General features: G+C 43.8%; 1 protein-coding gene across 1 annotated transcript in view; it reads right to left on the reverse strand.

Moving 5' to 3' along the window:
* The window catches only part of EIF4EBP1 (eukaryotic translation initiation factor 4E binding protein 1), a 40,224-nt gene extending 35,830 nt beyond the window's left edge, over nt 1-4,394 (reverse strand). Inside the window, exon 1 of the mRNA XM_007516697.3 lies at nt 4,126-4,394. Within this exon, the coding sequence (XP_007516759.1) occupies nt 4,126-4,270 (145 nt within the window). The 5' untranslated portion in view covers nt 4,271-4,394. The remainder of the gene's footprint in view (nt 1-4,125) is intronic.
* Nucleotides 4,395-27,826: the final 23,432 nt, after the last annotated feature.

Genomic DNA, 27,826 nt, shown 5'->3' on the forward strand with positions numbered 1-27,826 from the left:
GAACCCTCCTACACTGCTGGTGGGAATGTCAATTGGTCCAACCTCTGTGGAGAACAGTCTGGAGAACTCTCAGAAGGCTACACATGGACCTACCCAATGATCCTGCAATTCCTTTCCTGGGGATATACTCTAAGGAACCCAACACATCCATCTAAAAAGATCTGTGTACACATATGTTCTTGGCAGCACAATTTGTAATAGCCAAAACCTGGAAGCAACCCAGGTGTCCAATAACAGATGAGTGGCTGAGCAAGTTGTGGTATATATACACAATGGAATACTACTCAGCTATAAAAAATGGTGACTTCATCGTTTTCAGCCGATCTTGGATGGTCCTTGAAAAATTCATGTTAAGTGAAATAAGTCAGAAACAGAAGGATGAATATGGGATGATCTCACTCCCAGGCAGAAGTTGAAAAACAAGATCAGAAAAGAAAACACAAGTAGAACCTGAACTGGAATTGGCATATCGCACCAAAGTAAAAGACTCTGGGGTGGGTGGGTGGGTGGGGAGAATACAGGTCCATGAAGGATGACAGAGGACCTAGTGGGGGTTGTATTGTTATATGGGAAACTGGGGAATGTTATGCATGTACAAACTATTGTTATTTACTGTTGAATGTAAAACATTAATTCCCCAATAAAGAAAAAATAGATTAAAAAAAAAAAAGCTAATGTGGGGCCACGCAGTGGCACACCTAGTTAAGTTAAGCGCACACATTACAGTGAGCAAGAATCCAGGTTCAAGCCCATGGTCCCCACTTGCTGGGGGAAAGCTTTACAAGTAGTAAAGTAGGGCTGCAGGTAGGTGTCTCTGTCTCTTTCCCTCTCTATCTTTCCTCCTTTCTCAGCTTCTCTATCTAATAAATAAATAAATTAATTAATTAAATTTTTAAAAAGTTAAAAAAAAAAAGCTAATGTCAGGGGCCAAGCGATGTTGCATGCGATTAAGCCCATGTATTACCAGGCACAAGTTTTGAGTCTCTGCTCCCCACCTGCAGGAGGTGCTTCATGACACGTGAAGCAGGGAGAGAGATAGGAAGAGAGACACCTGCAGCACTGCTGCACAATACTTGCAGGGCTTTTCCTATGCAGGTGGGGATGGGGGGCTTGAGCCTGGGTCCTTGTGCATAGTAACATGTGTGCTCAACCAGGTGCACCACCACCCAGCCGCCACCTTCTCTCCCTCCCCTCCCTTCTCAATTTCTCTCTGTTCTGTCCTATCAAATATAACAGAAAAGAAAGGGAAAAAGAAAGAAGAAAAGAAAAAATGGTCACCACAAATGGTGTATTTGTAATGCTGGCACAAGCCCGAGTAACAACCCTGGTGGCAAAAAGAAGAAATAATAATAATAATAGCAGTAGCAAGCTAAAGCCAAACCTCAAGTTTACTTGAATAGAAACAGTCACTTTTTGCTAGATTCCTCAGACCTGCAAGGGTGAGGGAAGTCCTATTCCATTATTACTATTATTGTTATTTTTTTAAATACCAGAACACTGCTCAGCTCTGGTTTACAGTGGTTTGGGGATTGAACCTGGGAGCTTTGGTACCTTGGACACGAAAGTATTTTTTGCATAACAATTAAGCTATTTCCTTAGCCTTCATTAATTACTGAACACTGCGCCAATAGACTGCTCCATCCTGACACCACAGCCTTCATTAATTCCTAAATACCTTAAGCCTGGTTCTAGGGCCAAAACACCGGGTGTTAGAAATGCAAAATCTCAGGGCCCATCCCAGAATCTACATTTAAATGAATGGATTTAAATCTGAATTTAAATGTCTGACTCTAGGCTCTAGGTCAAGCCTCTCTGCCCCGACAAAAGGAAGGGTGAAGCGGTTTTGGAGAAAGGACTGTTGGCTCACTCAGGGAGAGGGGGGGATCTGCTGACTTTGGCAGAGGCAAGCTCGATTTTTGGGAGTTGTGCTGACACTTTAGACAAGAAAGAGCCGGCTTTAGGCTCCTAGCACTGCTAGTCTTCTCCCAGCTGGCCTCTGAAGCAAATTTTCACTCCAGTGCAGAAGCCAACCCAAGACCTCCAAAAAGAATCTGCTGTGGTCTGCCAAAAAAGTCTTGTTTCTATAATTGACCGCTACTGGAGCAGAGATCCTTCTTATAAACAAAGGCCCTTCCAGTCTAGGCTTCCAACTTGACTCATCTGGCAACATATGGTGCAAAGGGCTACTTCTGGTCTTCAGAACTGCCTTAATGCCCACTGTGGATCAAGTGGAATAACTCACACTCTCGCTTAAAAGTGAGATTGTTAAGAAAAGGCCATAGCAAATACATTATGACACAGAAACCGGACCACAGTGGAAGAGAATCTGAATTAATAGTGCTAGTAAGAGTAGCTGGATAGTTTTACCTCCCGCCCCGCGCCACCCCCCACCCCCCGCACAGACCCCCAAAAGATTTATTTATTTTATGACTGAGATACCAAAGCACAGTTCTGTTCAGGCATATGCATTGCTGGGAATGAAACCCTGGACCTCATGCATGTGAGTTCAACTCTCTACCACTGACTCCTCTCCCTGACTGCTTGAATTGTTATTTAAAATTTTTTTATTATATTTATTTATTTATTGGATAGAGACAGCCAGAAATTGAGAGGAGGAGAGAAGCTAGAGAAGGAGAGAGACAGAGAGACACCTGTAGCCCTGCTTCACCACTTGCAAAGCTTTCCCCCTGCAGGTGGGAACCTGGGGCTTGAACCCAGGGCCTTGTGCACTGTAGCATGTGCGCTGAACCAGGTGTGCCACCACCCGGCCACCTGGAATTATTTTTAATAGAAGAGAGAGCATTTCTCCTCTGTGCTTAGCTGCTGTGTCTAGTTCAATCTGGGAAATTGTGATATTGGACGATGGACACATGTTCTCAAGTTTAGGCCACACAGTTGGACAACATCTAAGTCCCTAATAGTTCAAATATTGTCTGTTTGGGATGAAACGGTGGAAGACCTGGAATCTCCTGTGTTGGTTGGTGGTGGGGCAGCTGCCTGAGAGAGTAAGCATGTGGCTCCCAACACCAAGCGCCAGGCCAGCCTGGGACCAGGCTGCAGCCTCGCCTGCCTAGTCCCCCTTCCTTCCAGCCAGCGCTTGTCTCTCTCAGCACTGCACAGGGATCGACTGGAGTAGACTGAGAAGTGGAGCCCAGGAGAAAGAGAGAGACCGAGACCGGGTGAGGGCAGTGCAAGGATAGGAGGGAAATCGTGAGCCACGAGGATTTCATCATGCAAACCAGCGGGCAGGTTTCATCAGCGCCTGTGAGCCTGTACTCCCGGGCTGGGAGGGAATGCCTGGCTCCCGAGGGCAGCCCAAGGCTGGCCCCCACCCCTGCCAGCTCAGCTTCCTCTTCCTCATCCACGATCAAGGAGGTCACACGGTCCTACTCTCCCCCCCACCCCCAGAAGGGACGTGTTTTTCTGCACAGCTCTGTTCCTCTCTCCAGGCTCCCCGGAGGACAGTCCGCATGCATAGACGGGAAATCTGCCACAGGTGCCGAAGAGGGCGCTGCTGGAGCAGCAATCTCAGCCCTAAAGCTCCGCCAGAGGGGGCGGACTCAGCACACAACTGGGGGGGGATGGTGGTGTGGGTAACTCGGAGAATGAAAAAGGACTCTGCAAAATCATTTTAGCTTCCAACAGCGTATGCCCACCCTGATCACCACCACGCCACCCCCCTTAAAATTCCCTGGTTAGCCTCCCCTTTGATCCTTGGGCCACTCCAACTCCACTCTACTCCGCCTCAAAACTGTACCCCAACACAACACCCACAAGCAACAGCTGCACATCGCGGCATGTGGCGGTCAGTCCTGGACGCCGGCTTCTCTGTTGGGGGTGGGGTGAGGGGCGCTCAGCTGTTTCTCGCACGCGGAGGAAACCTACAGGGCTGCAGCCTACAGCCCTAGCTCTGGAGGTCAGAGGGCAGGCGATGGGAGGGTCGGGCACACGCTGGCTCCCCCTGATCACCCCCGGACCCTCGCTGCCTCCCAGATGGCGCTCACTCTTTCTCCCCAGTTACTTAGTGCAGGATTCCCGGTGTCTCTGTCCGATTAGTGCTTCCCGATCCTCCCCAGCGCCAGCACCACGGGCTCCACGCGCGCCACCCCCGAACACCGCGCCTACCTCCCGGGGTGGTGCTGAAGAGCGTGCCTCCGGGGGTGGTGCTGTAGTCCCCGGGCGGCAGCTGCACTCCGTCGCTCAGGACCACCCGGCGAGTGGTGGGGATCGCCCGGCTTGGGGTCTGGCTGCAACTGCTGCCCCCAGACATGTTGTCCCGCGCGTAGCACCCGCAGCTCGAGCACAGCCCCGCCACCAGCTCTGGCCTCGCCCGCCTCGCCCCGCCCCAGACCACCCCTTCCGCCTCCAGGACTCGCTTTCCCCTGGGATTTGTAGTTTCCCGCCGCGGCACCTCCTCCTCCACCTCCCCGCCTTCAGCCCCCAGCCTCCAGCCTCCAGCCTCCAGCCTCCAGCCTCCAGCCTCCAGCCTGTATAGGTGTCCTCCCCAACCCTGGGTTCGAGGCCCGCTGCCAAGTGTCAGCGCGCGCAGGAGTGGTGGCACCGCCCCCTTAGTGGGCTGCACCCTTTGCTCGCAGCCACGCTGGCAGGACTGAGGTGGGGGCAGACGGTCTGGGGGTGCCTCTGGGGCAGCCCCGCAGACCCGGCCCACTCTGGGAACTCAGGCCGGATGTTCCCTGCAAACCTCCCCGGCCGGTTCTCAGGCGGGAAAGTGCTGCTGGATTGCTCACTCGCCTTCTTTTTTTTAATTTATTTTTCTTTATTGGGGGATTAATGGTTTACAGTCCATAGTAAAATACAGTAATTGGTACACGTGCACTAGCCTTCTTATAGAGCGTCCTGGTTGGGGCGGGCTTGGGAGAAATAGCGGGAAGAATGCGGGAGAAGCACAAGTGAACTTGTTGCGGTAGGACCCGCCCTGGGTCCGAGAAAACTAACCACTCAGCAGAGAGATAGCGGCTAAACTGGGGTGGAGGTCTAGCCAGCGAGCGAGCAGGACTTAGGCCTGGGGAGCTGGGGGCTGGGAGTGCAATTTGTTCAAGAAGCTTCCCCTTGGTGCAAAACCCAGTTTCCTGCCTCATATTTAGTGTGTTCTCCCCCAGAACTTGTGAATGAGTGGCTCCTCAGCGAATCTCCTAATGAATACAGAAGGCAAAGACAGAAAAACACGTGGGATTGTTAAGCTTATTTAATTATGACAAAATGTTTCAGATTTTGTCCTACCAGAGTAGAACAACTTCTCCTCCTCCTCCTCCCCCTCCCCCTCCCCCCTCCCTTTCCTCCTCCTCCTCCTCCCTGCAGTTCCTTCAAAGCAGTGGTGGCCAATTGAACCTGGATGATGAACATGACAAAGCAGTGCACTATCCAAGTGAGCTATTTTGTAGGCCCTACACCTATCTTTAATTTATTTATTTTAAATATTTTGTTTGTTGGGTAAAGACAGAGAAATTGAGAGGAAGGGGAGAGAGAGACACCTGCAGTACTGCTTCCCAGCTTAAGAAACTTTCCCCCTGCCAGTGGGGATCTAGGGCTTGAACCTGGATCCTTGAGCATTATAACGTGTGCTCAACCAGATGTACCACGTCCTGGCCCCCAGACACCTATCTTTTAAATTGGGGACCGTTTATTTATTTATTTATTTATTTATTTATTTATTTTCCCTTTTGTTGCTCTTGTAGTCTTTTTATTGTTGTTGTAGTTATTATTGTTATTGATTTCGTCCTTGTTAGGACAGAGAGAAATGGAGAGAGGAGGGGAAGACAGAGAAGGGGAGAGAGATAGACACCTGCGGACCTGCTTCACCTCCTGTGGAGCGACTCCCCTGTAGGTGGGGGGGGGGGGCTTCTGCCTCTCCTTGCGCTTTGCGCCACGTGCACTTAACCCGCTGTGCTACTGCCCGACTCCCCATTATTTGTTCTTGAAGAAATATAATAGCAGTCTGGCAGTTTGAGAATGGGCCACATGAGATCTAGGCCTACCTTGTCTAGTATGACAGCCACTGGCCACATGTGTCTACTGAACACTGGAAATGTAAATAGTACTAGTCATATTTATATGTCTAAAGACAAGATTTAAAAGAAATTTATTTATTGGGCTAGAGAGTTAGCATAATGGTTATGCAAAAGACTTCCATGCCAGAGGCTTTGAGGTCCCAAGTTCAATCCCCAGCACTGCCTGCCACCTGGCAGAACTGAGAGTGTTCTGGAGTATTTCTTTCTGTGTGTCTTTCTCCTTCTCTTGGTATCTCTCTTTCATTAAAAAATAAATAAATAAATATTTTAAAATAGCAAAATTATTTATGAGAGAGAGGAGGAAAGAGACAGAACTCTGGCACATGCAATGACTTGAGTTGACTTCAGGGGCTCCTGTGATAGTCCAACTCTTTAACCACTGTACGAGGCTGCCACACTAGATTAGATACTATATAATATATGTGTGTATATATAAAATCTCAATAATTTTATATTGATAACATGCCAAAATAATATTTTGTATTTATCAAGTTAAGTGAAATTTTATTAAAATTGATTTAACTTGGCTTTTTCCTTACTTTTTTGATGGGACTTTAAGAAGTGTGTGTGTGTGTGGTGTGTGTGTGATTTTTTTCTGTTGGATATTGCTATTCTAGAATGAGGCAGTATGAAACAATACTGAAGTTCTTAGAACTTGCTTCCCCAGAATAGTGGATACATAAAATTTTAGCTCCTTTTTGGTCCTGTAAGTCATCCAGGACATGTGCACATGTACACATAAGTTAGGGGAAAATATATACCTTAAAGCAAAAGTGCACAATAGTTTGCAGTGATCCAATAAGTGCAACAGGAAAGTAGAAAGATCTAAAATAAATACATAAATAAATAAATAAATAAGACACCATAAAGTACATAGTCAAATAGTTTCCACTTAGACCTAGATATCTTCCCCACCTACTCTGTATTTCACTTTCCTCAATCACTCCAAGGTTAACCTTGTCAGACAAAGTAAGGACTACAAAAGTTAGATAAAGGCAAGAGACCAGCATACTTTAATGATGGCTCTTTTGGTTACTACCAGGCCACTCCAACACCCAGAGTCCTGGTCAGGGAGTTCTGGGATTACCACATAGATGTGATGGGCCTAGACCTCTAATAGATCCTTCTCTCTGCTATCACTGGTTGTCTCCGTCAGGAACAACATGATGGACCCCTTTGTGGGCCCCTATAGGACCTTGCCCTCAACGTGGATCAACAATGGTAGGGCCAAAATCCTCTGTCACTCAAGGAAGATGGGTCTGTCAATGAGTGCAGTCTAGAATGTTCTTATGACCACAGAATGACCACAGAATACGAGCTCAGATCTACAGGGATGCAGAAGTTACACAGGCTCCTGTACTGAATATGGGCCCCAGATCAAATTGATGGAGTTTACAGTTAACCATATGTATATACTTTTCCCATATTTGGGAGCTAATCTCTTGCCTGATCCAGTTTTCTAGTCCTATTTCCAACTCTGACACTATCTCCCCAGACAATACCTTTGGTCCACCTGCGTGTTAGCTGTCAGGCTCAGGAAAAAATCAGTAAAATCATGGGCCCCTCTGAAATATACCTAAAATAGATATACTAGCTTTTTCTAAAATGGAGGCCCTAAATCTCATCCGCTATACTTCTGCCTTTAGATTCCTGATTACTAAACAATTTGTTCTACTTTATATCTTAATTATTTTTCAGCCACCCAGTTCCAGATGCTACTATGATGCCAATCTGACTTCACTGGGCAGATGGCCTCACCAATGTGTGCTGGAACCCTGCCTCCCCAGACTCCTCCCCCACTAGGGAAAGATAGGGACAGACTGAGAATATGGATCAACTTGCCAATGCCCATGTTCTGCGGAGAAGGAATTACAGAAGCCAGACCTTCCACCTTCTGCACCCCATAATGATCCTGGGTCCATGCTCCTAGAGGGATAAAGAATAGGAAAACTTTCAAAGGAGAGGATGGGATATGGAGTTCTGGCAGTGGAAATTTTGTGGAATTATACCCCTCTTTCAAAAAAAAAAAATGTTTCCCCTTTTGTTGCCCTTGTTGTTTATTGTTGTTGTTGGATAAGACAGAGAGAAATCAAGAGAGGAGGGGAAGACAGAGAGGGGGAGAGAAAGATAGACACCTGCAGACCTGCTTCACTGTTTGTGAAGCGACTTCCCTGCAGGTGGGGAGCCAGGGCTCGAATCTGGATCCTTGAGCTTTGTACCATGTACGCTTAACCCTCTGCACTACTGCCCGGCCCCTGGAATTGTAGCCCTCTTATCTCATGGCCATGTTGATATTTTTTATTTTATTAATAAATTAAAAATACATTGAATCACTAATAAAAAAATGCTTAAGTAAAAAAAAAAAAAGAAAGAAAAGAAAAGAAAAAAGAAAGAAAGTGGTTGTTCCTTTTCCCTTGGGATGAACTATTTTGAAAGGGTTGCTCTCTTGCTCTACTGGCTCTGCATATTTGCTAAGAACTGAGGTCTGGAGTTCTCTGGAACTGAGATTCTAAGAAAAGGGTCTTCTTTAGAAAAACTAAACACTTGCAATGAGCTGTGCATCAGGGCTGATGAGGGGGAACTCCAAGGGGTACAAGAGGGCCAAAGGGCTAGGTACTGACTGTTCCTTGGCTGCCTGACTCTTCACTTAGGTCTAAAAAGGCCTTTCACATACTAACTGCCCACCCCACACACACACACACATACACACACTGCTGAGTGAGAACTGAGTTCTGGAAGGCATAGATTTATAGGTTTGTGGGTTCTAGCCCTAGAACTGCCACTGAACAGTTCTTTGATCTTGGATTAGTCCTTTTTTCTCTTGGATCATTTCTTTTATCTCTATGGACCTCAGCATCAGCATTAGTCAGATGAGGTAGAGTGAATCTGGAGATCTCTGAGGAACATTCTTATGACATTTTTTAAAATGAATTTATTTATTAATGAGAAAGCTAGGAGGAGAGAGAGAAAGAACCAAACATCACATGTACATGTGCTGCTAGGGATTGAACTCAGGACCTCATACTTGAGAGTCCAACACTTTATTTACTGCACCATTCCCCAGACCACTCTTTTGACATTAAAAATTTTTTTAATTATCTTTATTTATTTATTGGATAGAGACAGTCAGAAATCAAGAGGGAATTAGGGAGATAGAGACACCTGCAGCACTGCTTCACCACTTACGAAGCTTTACCTCTGCATGTGGGGACTGGGGGCTCAAATCTGGGTCCTTGTGCATTGTAACTTGTGCTCAACCAGGTGCACCACCACCCAGCCCCCTCTTTTGCCATTTTTCATTGACATTCATTTATTTATTTTTATACAGATAGAGGTAGAGAAAGAGTGAGGAAACCACAGCACCGGAGCTCCCTTCAATGTGTTGGGGGCCAGGCTCAAACTTGGGTGGTGCACATAGCAAAGTGAACTATTTCACTGGTCCTTAGCATTAATCTTTTATGCTTATTTATTTCACTAAGTTGAGGATACAGCGGATGAAGTATTGGACTCAAGAATATGAGGTCCCTGGTTTGATCCCCAGCATTGCATGGGCCAGAGTCATGTTCTGGCATATATTTTAAATAAATGAATGAATCTTTTTAAAAATATTTATTTATTTATTTATTTATTTTCCCTTTTTGTTGCCCTTGTTGTTTTTTATTGTTGTGGTTATTATTGCTGTTATTGTTGTCATCATTGTTGGATAGGACAGAGAGAAATGGAGAAAGGAGGGGAAGACAGAGAGGGGGAGAGAAAGATAGACACCTGCAGACCTGCTTCACCACTTGTGAAGTGACTCCCCTGCAGGTGGGGAGCCGGGGGCTCGAACCAGGATCCTTATGCCCGTCCTTGCGCTTCACGCCATGTGTGTTTAACCCACTGCGCTACCGCCTGACTCCTGAATGAATGAATCTTAAACAAACAGAATAGCCCTGAAAAGATATTTACTCTTCCTGGTCACATAGCAATACAACTCTGCTGAGCTGTACATAATGTGGAAGACATACCCAGAGAGGGTCCCCAGGAGAGGCTGCTCTAGGAATGCGAAGGGATGATGCAAGCCATGAGAAAGAAATATTTCCAGATTCCCAGAATTATGCCACAGTGTAGGCCTTCAGGCTGGAAAGGGGCTCAGAGAGGCATTGGGAAAGAAATGACCTGGTTGGTGTGTTTGTTTTTGGTGTGTGTGTTTATTTTAATTCATTTCTAGTGTTATTGAATGCGGAGATCTTTCTGTTCACTCCTCCTCCACCCCCCCCCCACACACACCACTAGGAGCTTTTCCATGTTACCTAGAACATTCAGTTGTAGACTCCAGAGGCCTTTGGGGGTTCCTTTACTGTCCTTTATTATTTATTGATTTTTGGACAGCACCAGAAAGAGAAATTGAGAGGGATGGGGAAGGTGGAGAGATACCTGTAGCACTGTTCCACCACTCATGAAGCTTCTCCACTGCAGGCAGAGACCAGGGGCTTGAACCTGGGTCCTTCCGCAGCATAATGTGTACTCTCAACCACATGCACCACCACTACATGGTACCCTCCTATGCTGGTACAATAAAGGTTCCTAGGCTCCTTCTCTGTACTTTCTGCCCCAGATAGAGATCCAGTCTGTCATTTAGAGGAGCTCTGGTTCCCAGTGCAGACAAACTGGAAGTAGCACTGCAAGCTGCCATGTTTTCCTTCATTGATGGGCAAATTGTCCCAGGCCCTCTGTTTAAAACTTCTATGTGGATTAATCAGTGCTACGGATTAGAATGAAGTTAAGCACCAAGGGGGTTGGGTGGTGGCACACCCAGTAAAGTGTACTATAGTGTGTTATAGTGAGCAAGGGCCTAGGTTCATGATGGGGATGTCATGACTCTTGGCTCTACTTCAGTTCAATAAGCTCAGTGACAAGGCTGCTTCTCACAATAAGAACGTTTTTCTTTCTTACAATTGTTATTTTCTTGTAAATTGAGAATCAGCCTTTTCCACCCATTTTTCTGTTATGATTGTGGAGGGATCAAGCCCAGGGTCTCATCCATGTGAAATGTCCATTTAAACACTGAGTTACAATTCTGGTCCCATATAATGTCTTTTAAATTTTTTCTATTTATTTACTTAATTATTTATTTTAGGATAGAAACAGAGAAGGAGAGAGAGAGAGAGAGACCGACCACAGCCAAGACCCAAAGCTTCCTTCGATGTGGTGGGAGCTGGGCCTGAACCTGTTCTGCACACATGCCAAAGCAGCACAGTACCCAAATCATTTCACCAGACCTAATTGTCATTGGGTTGTTGGAAAAGCTATGATATGTTTTTGCACTGAAAATCAGAAAAATACATTATGATTTTTCTGACAACCCAGTCTTTTTAAATTAGTGATTAAATTTTTAAAAAGATTTTTATTTATTAATGAGAAAGATAGGAGGAGAGAGAGAAAGAACCAATATCACTCTGGTACATGTACTGCCAGGGACACCATGGCTGAGAACCTAGTGCTTTATCCATTGTGCCACCTCCCGGACTACTAAAATTTTTATTGATATTCTTTCTTAAATTTTATTTTTAATTTTTTGTATTTATTTTATTTTCCCTTTTCAAAAATTTATTTGTTTATTTAAAAAAGGAGACATTAACAAAACCATAGGATAGGAGGGGTACGACTCCACACAATCCCCACCACCAGATCTCCATATCCCATCCCCTCCCCTGATAACTTTCCCATTCTCTATCCCTCTGGGAATATGGACCCAAGGTCATTGTGGGTTGCAGAAGGTAGAAGGTCTGGCTTCTGTAATTGCTTCCCTGTTGAACATGGGCATTGACAGGTTGATCCATACTCCCAGTCTGCCTCTCTCTTTCCCTAGTAGGGTGGGGCTCTGGGGAAGCAGAGCTCCAGGACACATTGGTGGGATCTTCAGTCCAGGGAAGTCTGGTCGGCATCATGCTGGCATCCGGAACCTGGTAGCTGAAAAGAGAGTTCACATACAAAGCCAAACAAATTGTTGAACAATTATGAACCTAAAGGCTGGAATAGTGCAGATGAAGTGTTGCGGGGGAGGTACTCACTGCAGACTATTGTGTACTTTTGCTTTCAGGTATATATTTTGCCCTAGTTTATGGATACGTGTGAACATATGCTTTATCATGGGACCTAGTCTATATCTAGGTTTTGAGACTTTGTTAGGAAGTGAACCGCCTGGAATGGAATTAGAGAATACTATGAAAGGAAAGGTCTCACCCAAGTAATGAAGCTGAAGGGTTTTATTTTCCCTTTTATTGCCCTTGTTGTCTTTATTGTTGTTGTAGTTGTTATTATTATTGTTGTTATTGAAGTCATCATTGTTAGATAGGACAGAGAGAAATGGAGAGAGGAAGGGAAGACAGAGAGGGGGAGAGAAAGATAGACACCTGCAGACCTGCTTCACCGCCTGTGAAGCGACTCCCCTGCAGATGGGGAGCTGGAGGCTCAAACCTAAATTTTATTTTTAAGTTATCTTTATTTATTTATTGGGTAGACACAGCCAGAAATTGAGAGGGAAGGGGGGTGATAGGGATAGAGACATAGAGACACCTGCAGCACTACTTCACCACTCATGAAGCTTTCCCTTCTGCAGGTGGGGGCCAGGGGCTTGAACTTGGGCCTTGTGCACTGTAACATGTGTGCTCACCAGGTGTGCCACTAGTTGGCCCCATGATTAAAATGTTTTATTATTAATTTATTTGATAGGATAGAGAAATTGAGAGGGGGAGGGGAAGTAGAGGAGAGAGATACCTTCAGCTCTGCTTCCCCACTCATGAAGCTTCTCTTCTGCAGGTGAGGATCAGGGACTTGAACCCAGGTCCTTGTGCATGGTAGCATGTATGTTCAAGTAGATGTGTCCCCACCTGGCCTCTTTAATTAGTGATTTAATAATGGCTTGCAAGATTATAAAATAGCAGGGTATAGTTATACACTGCATCCACAACCAAAATTCCGTGTTCCCACCCTCTAAACCATAATCACCATAGTTCTCACAGTGTTAGAGGCAACAAACTATGTCTTTTTAAAAGTTTATTTTCTGGGAGTCAGGCGGTAGTGCATCGGATTAAGCACAGGTGGCACAAAGCACAAAAACATAAGAATCCCATTTTGAGCCCCCAACTCCCCACCTGCAGGATGGTCACTTCACAGGCAGTGAAGCAGGTCTGCAGGTGTTTATCTTTCTCTCCCCTTCTCTGTCTTCCCCTCCTCTCTCCATTTCTCTCTGTCCTATCCAACAACGAACGACATCAACAACAACAGCAACAATAATAACCACAACAAGGCTACAACAACAAGGGCAATGAAAGGGAAAATAAATAAATAAATATAAAAAATTTAAAAACAGTTTATTTTCTAAGCTTTTCTGGTTTATGCATTTTATGGTTTTTTTGTTTGTTTGTTTTGCCTCCAGGGTTATTACTGGGGCTCGGTGCCTGCACTATGAATCCACTGCCCCTGGAGGCCATTTTTCTTATTTTCTTTTAAAGATTTTATTTGTTTATTTATGAGAAAGGAAGAAAGAGAAAGAACCAGACATCACTCTGGCACATGTGCTGCTGGGAAGCGAACTCAGGACCTCATGCTTGAGAGTCCAAAGCTTTATCACTGCACCATCTCCCCGACTACCATTTCCCCCATTTTGTTGCCCTTGTTGTTACCCTTGTTGTTGTCGTTATTATTAGTATTGTTGTCATTGCTGTTGTTGTTATTAGATAGAACAGAGAGAAATTGAAAGGAGGGGGAGAGAAAGACAATAAAAATAATACCTGCAGACTTGCTTCATGGCTCATGAAGCAACCGACCTCCCAGCAGGTGGGGAGCGGGGGTGGGGTGGGGGGTGGAGGGGCTCGAACCGAGATCCTTTTAAAAAAAATTTATTTATTCCCTTTTGTTGCCCTTGTTGTTTTATTGTTGTGGTTATTATTGTTGTTGTTATTGATGTTGTCGTTGTTGGATGGGACAGAGATAAATGGAGAGAGGAGGGGAAGACAGAGAGGGAGAGAGAAAGAGACACCTGCAGACCTGCTTCACCGCCTGTTTAGGGGCTCTCCTGCAGGTGAGGAGCTGAGGGCTCGAACTGGGATCCTTACGCTGGTCCTTGTGCTTTGTGTCATGTGCTTAACCCGATGCGCTACCGCCGGACCTACCTCCTGACCCCCGCATTTTATGTTTTAAAAGATTTGTTTATTCTTTTTAAAATATTTATTTATTTTCCCTTTTGTTGCCCTTGTTGTTTTTCATTGTTGTTGTAGTTATTATTGTTGTTGTTATTGATGTAGTCATTGTTAGATAGGACTGAGAGAAATGGAGAGAGGAGGGAAAAACAGAGAGGGGGAAAGATAGATATTTGCAGACCTGCTTCACCGCCTGTGAAGCGACTCCCCTACAGGTGGGGAGCCAGGGGCTCCAACCGGGATCCTACACTGGTCCTTGAGCTTTGTGCCACGTGCGTTAAACCCGCTGTGCTACCACCCTACTCCCTTGTTTATTCTTTTAAAGTATTTATAATGCAGTTATTAATAATGGAAAAGACAGGAGAGAACCAGGATATCACTCTGGCATATGAGATGCCAGGGATTGAACTTGGGACCCCATGTTTACAAGTCAGAATTCTACCAATGTGCCACCTCCTTTATCCTTAATCAATAGAAAAATGTCACTCTCCTCTTTCTCTGACAGTTCTTTTGGATTTAAAGATTGTACTACAGGTTTATGACTACGACTTTTCAAACATAAATAAAACAATAATTAAACAATTTTAGAATAAGGGTTGGACAGTAGGCTACCCAACAGAGTGTGCATGTCACAGTGTTTCAAGGGCCAGGGTTCAAACCTCCAGGGGGAAAGCTTCATGAATGATGAAGCAAGGCTACAGGTGTCTCTCTATCTATCTCCCCTTTTCCTCTGAATTTCTGCCTCTATCATAAATAAATAAATAAACAGAAATATTTAAATTTTTTTAGATTAGACCAAAGCAGTCCTCATGTACTGGTTTAATTCTTAACTCACTCAAATGGGGGTAACTCTAGGACAATTGAATGAAGGGACATTATAACAAGGTGTGAGTTTGAAATAGGGAAAGCACCATAGGTGGAGCAGAAATTGGACCCAAGGTGCTAGAAAACGTGCGTGTGTTTGGGGGGCGGGGGGAGAATATGTTGTGTGAATGTATGGAGAGGATACAGGAGAGTTGTTTTTTTCAGCCCTGGTGAGCACAGAGAAGAGGGGAAGGGAGAAGAAGCTGAGACCTGCTGGCCTCTGGCCCTTAGTTTTCCTGCTTGATTTTCCAAGGCCTAATCCTTCTGGAAGACAAAGGACAAAGGAGCCCATTAGTACTGTGCCAGAGGTCAACTTTCTTGAACACGCAGTGGGATAGAAAAAGGTGGAGGGGGCTGGGCGGTAGCGCAGCGGGTTAAGGGCACGTGGCGTAAAGCGCAAGGACCCGTTTAAGGATCCTGGTTCGAGCCCCCGGCTCTTCACCTGCAGGGGAGTCGCTTCACAGGCGGTGAAGCAGGTCTGCTGGTGTCTTTTTCTCCCCCTCTCTGTCTTCCCCTCCTCTCTCCATTTCTTTTTGTCCTATCCAACAACAACAATAGTAAACGACAACAATAATAGTAACAACACCGATAAACCACAGGACAACAAAAGGGAAAAAAATGGCCTCTAGGAGTAGTGGATTCATAGTGCAGGTACCGAGCCCCAGCAATAATACTGGAGGCAAAGAAAGAAAGAAAGAAAGAAAGAAAGAAAGAAAGAAAAAGGTGGAGAAAAAAAAAAAACCCAGAAGGTTCCAGCATGAAGGCAGAGGTGAAGAAGTGGAGGCACGCAAGTGGGGCAGTCCAGAGCAAATCTTGGTCTGAGGCAAAGGTCTGTGCACATGCGCAGGAGGTGTGATCTAGCTTTGAATCTGACCCATCTCCAGTCTCTCTGTCTCTCTCTCTCTCTCTCTGTTGCTCTCTCTCTCACTCTCACCTTTTATTTATTTATTATTCCCATCTCCTCAGTCTCTCTTCCTCTCCCACCTATTATTTATTTATTATTGGGTAAAAATAGAGAGAAATTGAAAGAAGTGGGAGATAGGGAAGGAGACAATATACCTACAGGCCTGCTTCACCACTCATGAAGCTTTCCCCTTGCAGGTCAGGACCAAGAGTGCTTGAACCCAGGTCCTTGCAGACTGTAATGTGAGCGCTTAACCAGGTGTGCCACTGCCTGGCCCCCTCTACAATTTCTATATTCCCATATGCCTGGGCTGAGGTGTCCCTTTCCCTTCCAATTTCCCACTTCTCTTTCAATTTCTCTGATAATGCTGAAGATTTAACCTGGGACCTTGGAGTCAGGGACAAGAAAGTCTTTCTGCAGGGGGGGCTGGGCAGTGATGCACCGGGTTAAATGCACATAGTACCAAGCATAAGGACTCGCACAAAGGTCCAGGTTCAAGTCCCCCGGCTCTCCACCTGCAGGGGGGTCACTTCACAAGCAGTGAAGCAGGTCTGCAGGTGTCTGTCTTTCTCTCTCACTCTCTACTCTCAATTTCTTTCTGTCCTATCCAAAAAAATCTAAAAAATGGCCACAGGAGCAGTAGATTTGTAGTGCAGGCACTCAACCCCAGTGATAATCCTGGAGGCAAAAAAAAAAAAAAAAAAAAAGAAAAAGAAAAAAGAAAAGAAAAGAAACCTTTTGGCATAACCATTATGCTATCTCCCCAGCTCTTGACTTTTTCTTTCTTTTTTATTTATTTAAACTCTTTTTTCTCTCTCTCATTCTTTAACATTTACTTATTTATCTATTCTCTTTTGTTGCTTTTGTTGTTTTATTGTTGTGGTTATTATTGATGTTGTTGTTGCTGGGTAGGACAGAGAGAAATGGAGAGAGGCAGGGAAGACAGAGAGGGGGAGAGAAAGACACCTGCAGACCTGCTTCACCACTTGTGAAGTGACTCCCCTGCAGGTGGGGAGTTGGGGGCTTGAACCAGGATCCTTACACCAGTCCTTGCTTTGCACCACCTGCGCTTAACCCGCTGCACTACTGCACGACTCCCCTTGACCTTTTCTTGTGGTGGTGCACCTCCAGCATGTATCATACCAACCCATATATATATATTTCAGATAGAGAAGAACACACACACTCACACACACACCACACACACAGTACTCCACCATTAGTAGAACTTCTCCTGATGCTGGGTGAAGTGCTTCCAGGTGGTGCAAGGGCCTGAATCCCGGGGCCTCATCTATGGTAATGTGCACACTCTAAGTGACCTTATCTTTTGGCCTCAAGTTTGCTGTCTGTCACCTCAGGCTGTCGGAACAAAATATCAGAGACTGGATGGCTCAGAAAACAGACCATTATTTTTCACAGGCTTGAAGGCTGGAAAAGTCCACGGCTGAGGTTCTGGTATGTTTGGATCTGGTGAGAACTTGCTCCTTGACTTGCAGATGGTCACCTTCTTCCTGTGTCTTCTTGTGGCAGAAGCACTTTCTTCTTAATAAGAACACCAAAATCTTATCATAGAGATCTCATTGTTTTGTTATTTAAGATAACTTATTTGGGGGAGTTGGGCGGTAGCGCAGCGGGTTAAGCGCAGGTGGCATGAAGCGCAAGGACCAGTGGAAGGATCCTGGTTCGAGCCCCCCAGCTGCCCACTTGCAGGGGAGTCATTTCACAGGTGGTGAAGCAGGTCTGCAGGTGTCTGCCTTTCTATCCCCCTCTGTCTTCCCCTCCTCTCCATTTCTTTCTGTCCTATCCAATAACAATGACAAAAACAATAACAACAATAAAACAACAAGGGCAACAAAAGGGAATAAATAAAATAAATATTTAAAAACTTATTTGGGGATTTAATAGTTTACAGTGAAGCTGTTGACACATGGGTACAATTTCTCATTGCCCTGTAAACATTCTTTTTTTTTTTTTCCTTCGTTTTTGTTGCCCTTGTTATTATTATTGTTATTGATGTCATTGCCGTTGGGTAGGACAGAGAGAAATGGAGAGAGGAGGGGAAGACAGACAGAGGGAGAGAAAGCTAGACACCTGCAGATCTGCTTCATGGCTTGTGAAGGGACCCCTCTGCAGGTGGGGAGCCAGGGGCTCGAACTGGGATCCTTACTGGTCCTTGCACTTTGCGCCATGTGTGCTTAACCTGCTGAGCTACATCCTGACACCCCAGATTCCCCCCCATGAACATTCTTTGCAGAACACGCTCACCTACAACTTAAAGGAATTTCACTTTTATGAAGCTCCACTCAAATACCCGCAGCTCCACTCAAAAACCATTCCACTAGGGACTACCATCACGTGTGAATTTGGAGGCAGACACACTCAGTCCATAACACACAGGAACCTTGAGGACATGCCTGAGGACACCCACTCTGCTCTTCTGATTGGTGACAATACCTCCTCCCCTCCCCACTCCACAGGGAACTGGAAGGGAACTACTTTCTATTTCCCTTCTTTGACCCCTGTAATTCAGTCTTTAGCTTCATGGAGTCTTAGAGAAAGCAATATTCTTAGCAGTAATACATTTGAAAAGAATTCAAGAGGCACAGTGTCATTCCCCCAAATAAAATGTCCTGGGTTCAAAAATCCACTTACATCTATGGGATCTTCACCACTTTTTTTTTAATGGTTATTTATTTTTTAAATTAATTAATTATTGGATAGAGACAGAGAAATTGAGAAAGGTGGGGGAGGCAGAGAGACAGAGAGACACTTGCAGACCTGCTTCACCACTTGTGAAGCTTTCTGCCTATAAGTATGGACCAGGGGCTTGAACTGGGGTCCTTGAGCACTGTAGTGTGTGTGCTTAATCAGGTGTGCCACCATCTGGCCCCCTCATTTTTAAATCTTTATTTTATTTATTTATTTTAAATAGAGACAGAGAGAGAGACTTGCAGAACTGTTTCAGCACTTGTGAAGCTTCCCCCCTGCAGGTGAGGCTGGGGGCCTTGAACCTGGGCCCTTGCACATTATAATATCTACACTCAACCGGATGCACCACCACCCAGCCCCACTTTGCCACTCTTCACTCTGTAATGTCAATGTTCTCTGCGAAGCAGAGGAAACACTATTGCTATGCAAAGTTGATAGTGCATTTGGAACCATGATGCACTTACAGTGATAGCACTTACACTAAGTTTCCTTCTCTCTCTCTCCTTTCCTATTTTCCAGAGCAAGGCTCAGCTCTGGTTTATGGCTCAGAGGGTTGAACCTGGGACCTGGGAGCCCTAAACCTGGGACCTGGGAGCCTCAGGCATGAAAGTCTGTTTGCGTAACCATTATGCAATCTCTTGATTATGTTGCTCTCCATCCCCTAGGTTGTCTTGGACACATGAGAAAACACATGAATAAAGAAAGGCAAAAAAAAAAAAAAAAAAAGAAAGAAAGAAAGAAAGAAAAGAAAGGCAAGAGGGGCTGGGGGAGATAGCATAATGGTTATGCAAACAGACTCTCTCTCATGCCTGAGGCTCCAAGTGCCAGGTTAAGGCAGAGTTGAGCAGTGCTCTGGTTAAAAACAAAAAAAGAAAGGCAAGAGGAAGTGATGGAAAGAAAGGGCGGTGACTGGGGTTTACTCTTCTGAAGTCACACTAGAGCCTTCCAAGTCTGAGGAGAACCCCATTTCTCCCTAGGAAAGCTAGTTACTTGCCTGTTATAAGACTGGCACGCCATCTAGTGGTCACCATGTTAACTATCACTTCTGCTTAGTTTTTCATTTTTCTCTTGTCTCTTTCCTTCCTATCTTTCCTACTCCTCTCAATTTCTCTCTGTCTCTGTCCAATAATAAAAAAAAAATACAATTTTTTAAAAAAAGGAAAGTTAGAAAAGTAAAAGATACCACATAGGAAAGGAAGAAGTAAAACTATCATTATTTGCTGATGACATAGTAGTATACATAGAAACAACCAACTACTCCAACAAAAAAACTATTGTGAATAATAGATATACAGTGTGATCCAGGAGGTGGCGCAGTAGATAGAGGGTTGGACTCTCAAGCATAAGGTCCCAAATTCAGTCCCCCGCAGCACATGTACCAGAGTGATAGTTGGTTCTTTCTCTCCCTTTCTTCTTATCTTTCTCATAAATAAATAAATAAATCTAAAAAAAAAAAGATACAGCAAAGTGACAGACTACAATTTTATTTTATTTGTATATTTATTTTTACCAGAGCACTGCTCATCTTTGGTGTAGGTGGTAATGAGGATTGAATTTGGGACCGTTGCTGCCTCAGGCATAAAGTTGTTTTTGCATAGTCATCATTTTACCTCTCCAGCCCCAGACCACAAATTAATATACAAAGACTTGCTACAACTATATGCCACCAAGCTAGAGAACCTGGAAGAAATGGATGATTTCCTAGATACCTACCAACTTCCAAAACTAAGTAAAGAGGAAGTGGATTACATGAACAGGCCCATCACAGGTAATGAAATTGAAACAGTTATCAAAAATCTCCCCCAAAATAAAAGTCCTGGACCAGATGGTTTTACAAATGAATTTTACAAAACCTTCAAAGAAGAACTAATACCTCTACTTTTAAAAGTCTTCCAGAAGATTGAAGACACTGGAATACTCCCTGCCATCTTCTATGAAGCCAGCATCACTCTGATACCAAAAGCAGACAGGGACACAACCAAAAAAGAAAACTACAGACCAATATCTCTGATGAACATAGATGCTAAAATACTGAACAAAATTCTAGCCAACCAGATACAGCAGTATATTAAAAAGATTGTTCATCATGACCAAGTGGGGTTTATCCCAGGCATGCAAAGTTGGCTTAATATATGTAAATCAATTAATGTGATCCACCACATCTGTTGGTATTCTTTGTGTTGGTTTGGCCCTCTTCCCCTTACCTCTGAGAGAAATGGTTTGGCCCTTGCTAGTTTCGCGCCCCTCTTTCTCCCTGCCCCGTATGCTAAGGACGTCCAGAGTCCCAGCAGCAGCCGAGGAGAAAGAATGATGGAGAAGCACATGGTGTGGTGATTTGCCTGTTCGTGAATAAAGATTATACTGCAGCTTCTCAGCCCAGCCGTGTGTCCCCGAGTTTGTCTCTGTCTACCACCGTGACGCTAGCCCGGCCAGCTGGAGCCCCCGAATTTAACAACATACATCAACAAAAGCAAGACCAAAAACCACATGGTCATATCAATAGATGCAGAAAAAGCCTTTGACAAAATACAACATCCCTTTATGATCAAAACACTACAAAAAAATTCCTGAAGATAGTAGAGTGTTGGTATGCATGAGACCCCTTCTGTTTCATTTGGTTTAAATCCCCCCTGCTTAACACTATTCTATTTACATAACCATTTCATTCTATTTACATAACCACTGTTAACAAGTTCCACCCTCCCTCCAGGGCATTTGTGGTTCAGTGATAGGATTCTCGCCTAATCTGTCCCCTCTTTGTCACACTCTGATTTTCACCAGTCACTTTTCTCTCCACCCTCTCTATGTCACATCCTGTTTCCACCTTACTTGGCAAGTATATATAAAGACAGCATTGTGAGTTTTACAGTACTGTACTTGAGTTTAGCTTAGCTCCTCTTAGGTTGTGCTGCACCCTGCATGAATAAAGAGATACTGCCTACAAACCCAGCCATGAGTCCCTGGTCGTCTGTTACCTGCCCATGAAGCCAGCCCGGCGAAAACAACATAACCCGTCGAAAACAACAGTAGAGTCTATATATAGCAAACCTACAGCCAACATCATGCTCAATGGTGAAAAACTGGAAGCATTTCCCCTCAGATCAGGTACTAGACAGGGCTGCCCACTATCACCATTACTATTCAACATAGTGTTGGAAGTTCTTGCCATAGCAATCAGGCAGGAGCAAGGAATTCAAGGGATACAGATTGGAAGAGAAGAAGTCAAACTCTCCCTATTTGCAGATGACATGATAGTATACACTGAAAAACCTAAGGAATCCAGCAAGAAACTTTTGGAAATCATCAGGCAATACAGTAAGGTGTCAGGCTACAAAATTAACATTCAAAAGTCAGTGGCATTCCTCTATTCAAACACTAAGCTAGAAGGAATTGAAATCCAGAAATCAATTCCTTTTATTATAGCAACAAAAACAATAAAATATCTAGGAGTAAACCTAACCAAAGAAGTGAAAGACTTGTATACTGAAAATTATGAGTCACTACTCAAAGAAATTGAAAAAGACACAAAGAAGTGGAAAGATATTCCATGTTCATGGGTTGGAAGAATTAACATCATCAAAATGAATATATTACCCAGAGCCATCTACAAATTTAATGCTATCTCCATCAAGATCCCAAGCACATTTTTTATGAGAATAGAAAAAATGCTACAAATGTTTATCTGGAACCAGAAAAGACCTAGAATTGCCAAAACAATCTTGAGAAAAAAGAACAGAACCGGAGGCATCACACTCCCAGATCTCAAACTGTATTATAGGGCCATTGTCATCAAAACTGCTTGGTACTGGAACATGAACAGACACACTGACCAGTGGAATAGAATTGAGAGCCCAGAAATGAGGCCCCACACGTATGGACATCTGATCTTTGACAAAAGGGGCCCAGACTATTACATGGGGAAAGCAGAGTCTCTTCAACAAATGGTGTTGGAAACAATGGGTTGAAACATGCAGAAGAATGAAACTGAATCACTGTCTTTCACCAAATACAAAAGTAAATTCCAAGTGGATCAAGGACTTGGATGTTAGACCAGAAACTATCGGATACTTAGAGGAAAATATTGGCAGAACTTTTTTCCGCATAAATTTTAAAGACATTTTCAATGAAACGAATCCAATTACAAGGAAGACTAAGGCAAGTATAAACCTATGGGACTACATCAAATTAAAAAGCTTCTTCACAGCAAAAGAAACCACTACCCAAACCAAGAGACCCCTCACAGAATGGGAGAAGATCTTTACATGCCATACATCAGATAAGAGTTTAATAACCAACATATATAAAGAGCTTGCCAGACTCAACAACAAGACAACAAATAACCCCATCCAAAAATGGGGGGAGGACTTGGACAGAATATTCACCACAGAAGAGATCCAAAAGGCTGAGAAACACATGAAAAAATGCTCCAAGTCTCTGATTGTCAGAGAAATGCAAATCAAGACAACAATGAGATACCACTTCACTCTTGTGAGAATGTCATACATCAGAAAAGGTAACAGCAGCAAATGCTGGAAAGGGTGTGGGGTCAAAGGAACCCTCCTGCACTGCTGGTGGGAATGTCAATTGATCCAACCTCTGTGGAGAACAGTCTGGAGAACTCTCAGAAGGCTAGAAATGGACCTACCCTATGACCCTGTAATTCCCCTCCTGGGGATAGATCCTAAGGAACCCAACACATCCATCCAAAAAGATCTGTGTACACATATGTTCTTGGCAGCACAATTTGTAATAGCCAAAACCTGGAAGCAACCCAGGTGTCCAACAACAGATGAGTGGCTGAGCAAGTTGTGGTATATATACACAATGGAATACTACTCAGTTGTAAAAAATGGTGACTTCACCGTTTTCAGCCGATCTTGGATGGATCTTGAAAAAATCATGTTGAGTGAAATAAGTCAGAAACAGAAGGATGAATATGGGATGGTCTCACTCTCAGGCAGAAGTTGAAAAACAAGATCAGAAAAGAAAACACAAGTCAAACCTGAAATGGAATTGGAGTATTACACCAAAGTAAAAGACTCTGGGGTGGGTGGGTGGGTGGGGAGAATACAGGTCCATGAAAAATGATGAATGAAATAGTGGGGGTTGTATTGTTAAATGGGAATCTGGGGAATGTTATGCATGTAAAAAAAAAAAAAAGAAGTAGAAACGCAAAGCAGAAATTGACTGAGTTTGGAGTATGGCACCAAAGTAAGAAAGCAGAAGTACACTAGAGTTTGCAGTGAGTACCCTCCCTAATACTTCCTCTCGACTTTTCCAAGCTTTGGGTCCAGGATTGCTCAACAATTTGTTTGGCTTTGTATGTTAACTCTCTTTTCAGTCACCAGGTTCCAGGTGTCATCAGGATGCCGGCCAGACTTCCCTGGATTGAAGACCCCACCAATATGTCCTGGAGCTCAGCTTCCCCAGAGACCCACCCTACTAGGGAAAGAGAGAGGCAGACTGGGAGTATGGACCGACCAGTCAACGCCCATGTTCAGCGGGGAAGCAATTACAGAAGCCAGACCTTCTACCTTCTGCAACCCACAATGACCCTGGGTCCATGCTCCCAGAGGGATAGAGAATGGGAAAGCTATCAGGGGAGGGGGTGGGCTATGGAGATTGGGTGGTGGGAATTGTGTGGAGTTGTACCCCTCCTACCCTATGGTTTTGTTAATTAATCCTTTCTTAAATTAAAAAAAAATAAAAAAAATAAAAAAGTGAAAGACTCTGGGGTGGGTGAGTGGGGAGAATACAGGTCCAAGAAGGATGACAGAGGACCTAGTGGGGGTTGTATTGTTAAATGGGAAACTGGGGAATATTATGCATGAACAAACTATTGTATTTACTGTTGAATGTAAAACATTAATTCCCCAATAACGAAATTTTTAAAAAAGCTAAAAAAAAAAAAAAAGAAAGAAACAGAAGGATGAATATGGGATGATCTCACTCTCAGCCCGAAGTTGAAAAACAAGATCAGAAAAGAAAACACAAGTCGAACCTGAAATGGAATTGGAGTATTACACCAAAGTAAAAGACTCTGGGGTGGGTGGGTGGGTGGGGAGAATACAGGTCCATGAAAGATGATGAATGACCTAGTGGGGGTTGTATTGTTAAATGGGAATCTGGGGAATGTTATGCATGTACAAACTATTGTATTTACTGTTGAATTTAAAGCATTAATTCCCCAATAAAGAAATAAATTATTAAAAAAAAAAGAACGATCACTTCATACCTGTGACAATGGCTACTATCCCAAAGGCAAGAAACAACAAGTGCTGGAGATGATGTGTAGAGAATGAAATCCTTCTACACTTGATAAGCATGTAAACTGGTGCAGCCAGAATGGAAAACAGTACAGTGATTCCTTAAAAGAATTATTGAATTCGAACCCCGGCTCCCCACCTGCAGGGGAGTCGCTTCACAGGTGGTGAAGCAGTTCTGCAGGTGTCTGTCTTTCTCTCCTCCTCTCTGTCTTCTCCTTCTCTCTCCATTTCTCTCTGTCCTATCCAACAACGACAACAACAATAATAACTACAACAATAAAACAACAAGGGCAACAAAAGGGAATAAATAAATAAAATAAAATAAGAAAATTTAAAAAAAGAATTAATTAATCATAGAAGTATCATAAGGGGTCGGGCGGTAGCGCAGCGGATTAAACGCACATGAGGCGAAGTGCAAGGACCCGCGTAAGGATCATGGTTTGAGCCCTCAGCTCCCCACCTTCAAAGGCAGTGAAGCAGGTCTGCAGGTGTGTCTGTCTTTCTCTCCCTCTCTCTGTCTTCTCCTTCTCTCTTGATTTCTCTCTGTCCTATCCAACAATAGCAATGACAACAATAACAATAATAACATCAACAACAAGGGAAACAAAATGGGAAAAATGGCCTCCAGGAGCAGTGGATTCATAGTGCAGGCACCTAGCCCCAGCAATAACCCTGGAAGCAAAAAAAAAAAAAAAAAAGTATCATAAAGGGGCAGGACAGTGGTGCACCTGGTTGGATGGTTATGTGCAAGGATCCAGATTCAAGCCCCCCCAGTCTCTACCAGCAATGAGAAAGCTCTATGAGCAATGAAGGAGTGCTGCAGGTATCCCTCTCTTTCCCTATTTTCTTCTTCCCTATCAATTTTTCTGTCTCTAATAAACTAAAAGTTCATACTCCCAGAGAGATAAAGAATAGGAAAGCTGAAAAGGATGACAGAGGACCTAATGGGGGTCGTATTGTTATGTGGAAAACTGGGAAATGTTATGCATGTACAAACTATTGTATTCACTGTCAAATGTAAAACATTAATCCCCCAATAAAGGGGAAAAAAGAATAATAAAGCTTTCAGTGGGGGGGATAGGATATGGAATGCTGGTGATGGGAAATGTGTGGAATTTTACCCCTCTTATCCTATGGTTTTGTCAATATTTTCTATTTTTTATTTCTTATTATTTTTTAATTTAAAAAAAATATTTATTTATTTTCCCTTTTGCTGCCCTTGTTGTTGTTATTGATGTCGTCGTTGTTGGATAGGACAGAGAGAAATGGAGAGAGGAGGGGAAGACAGAGAAGGGGATAGAAAGATAGACACCTGCAGACCTGCTTCACCACCTGTGATATTTTTTATTTTATAAATAAATAAAAATTAACTAAAGCCAAAAATAAAGCATTCTCACTTTCAACTTAATTCCTTTAAAAATGTCATGTGAGGGTTGAAGACATAGCAGAATGGTTATGTAAAAAGACTTTCATACTTCAGGCTCCAAGATCACAGGTTCAATATCATAAGCCAGAGCTGAGCAGTGCTCTGGTAAAATCATAATCATAATCATACACTACAATGATCCCATATCTTTGTCTTTAGCCCCAATTGAAAAACATGAATTTAAATATATATATATATATATGCACATTCTCATGATTATTAAAACATTATTTATACTAGCCAAGAGTTGAGAACAAACTAAATGTCCACTAACTGAGGAATGGATAGATAAGGCAGATAGATGTATATTTCAAATGCCATTTAGCCACGAAAAAGGATGGATCTAGAGGATATCATGTTTAGTGAAACAAGTAAAGACAGAAACTATATGAACTGGCTCTTATGTGGTATACAGAGAAGAAACAAACAGATGAACTAAATAAAGCCAAAATGAACTTGGCCTTTAGCACCAATTACTGGTTCTCAAGAAGTGAAGGAGGAAGGGAGGTGGGTAAACTGGGACAAAGGGGAGAAATGTATGGTAAAGGAGAGGATGGGACTTTCATGGAGAAACTCAATATGTATGTTGATTTTTCAGTGCCACATAACTGAGGTATAAGTTGTTATAACACAATGCTGTCTCAAATAAATACAGTTTTCTAAAAAATAAGGTCTTTAAAAAAATTATTTATTGGCGCCGGGTGAACGCACATGTTACAGTGCACAAGGACTCAGGTTCAAGCCCCTGGTCCCCACCTGCAGGGGGAGCGTTTTGTGAGTGGTGAAGCAGGGCTGCAGATGTCTTCTCTCTATATATTTTCCCCTCCCTTCTTGATTTCTTGCTGTCTATATCCAATAAATAAAATTTAAAAAAATATTTATTTAACCAGAGCACTGCTCAGCTCTGGCTTATGGTGGTGCAAGGGACTGAACCTGAGACTTTGGGGCCTTAGGCATGAGAATCTCTTTGCATAACCATTATGCTATCTACCCCTGCCCACAAATAAGGTCTTGATCTGTTGTTCTTCCTAGGGGGCTGTAGACTTTCAGCAGCACCGAGTACTTTTCTTGGTCAGTCCGGTGAGAAAGCTACCCTCAGAGCAGTTGATAGTGGTTGAGGGACTTGGGGAGCAGCGCGGAGTCAATAGGAGACAACGGGTGTTGTTCTAGGAAGTCTGTGGTAGGAAAAGTGATTTTGAAACTGAGAGACCTTTTGTGGCTGGGTGGTGACACACCCAGGAGAATGTACACACCATCATGCTCGAGGACCTGGGTTCAAGCTCTCTAGTCACAACCTGTAGGGGGAAAGCTTCCCAAGTGGTAGAATAGTATGCAGATGTTTTCTCTTTCCCTCCCCACTCTTTCTCCCTTTCATTCTTCCTGTTTCTCTATGTCTGTCACTATCTGTCAATGAAAAGAAGAAGTTAAAGGAGGGGGGAGGGGGT

The sequence above is a fragment of the Erinaceus europaeus genome, chromosome 2 (assembly GCF_950295315.1).
Source record: "Erinaceus europaeus chromosome 2, mEriEur2.1, whole genome shotgun sequence".
Lineage (NCBI taxonomy): Eukaryota > Metazoa > Chordata > Mammalia > Eulipotyphla > Erinaceidae > Erinaceus > Erinaceus europaeus.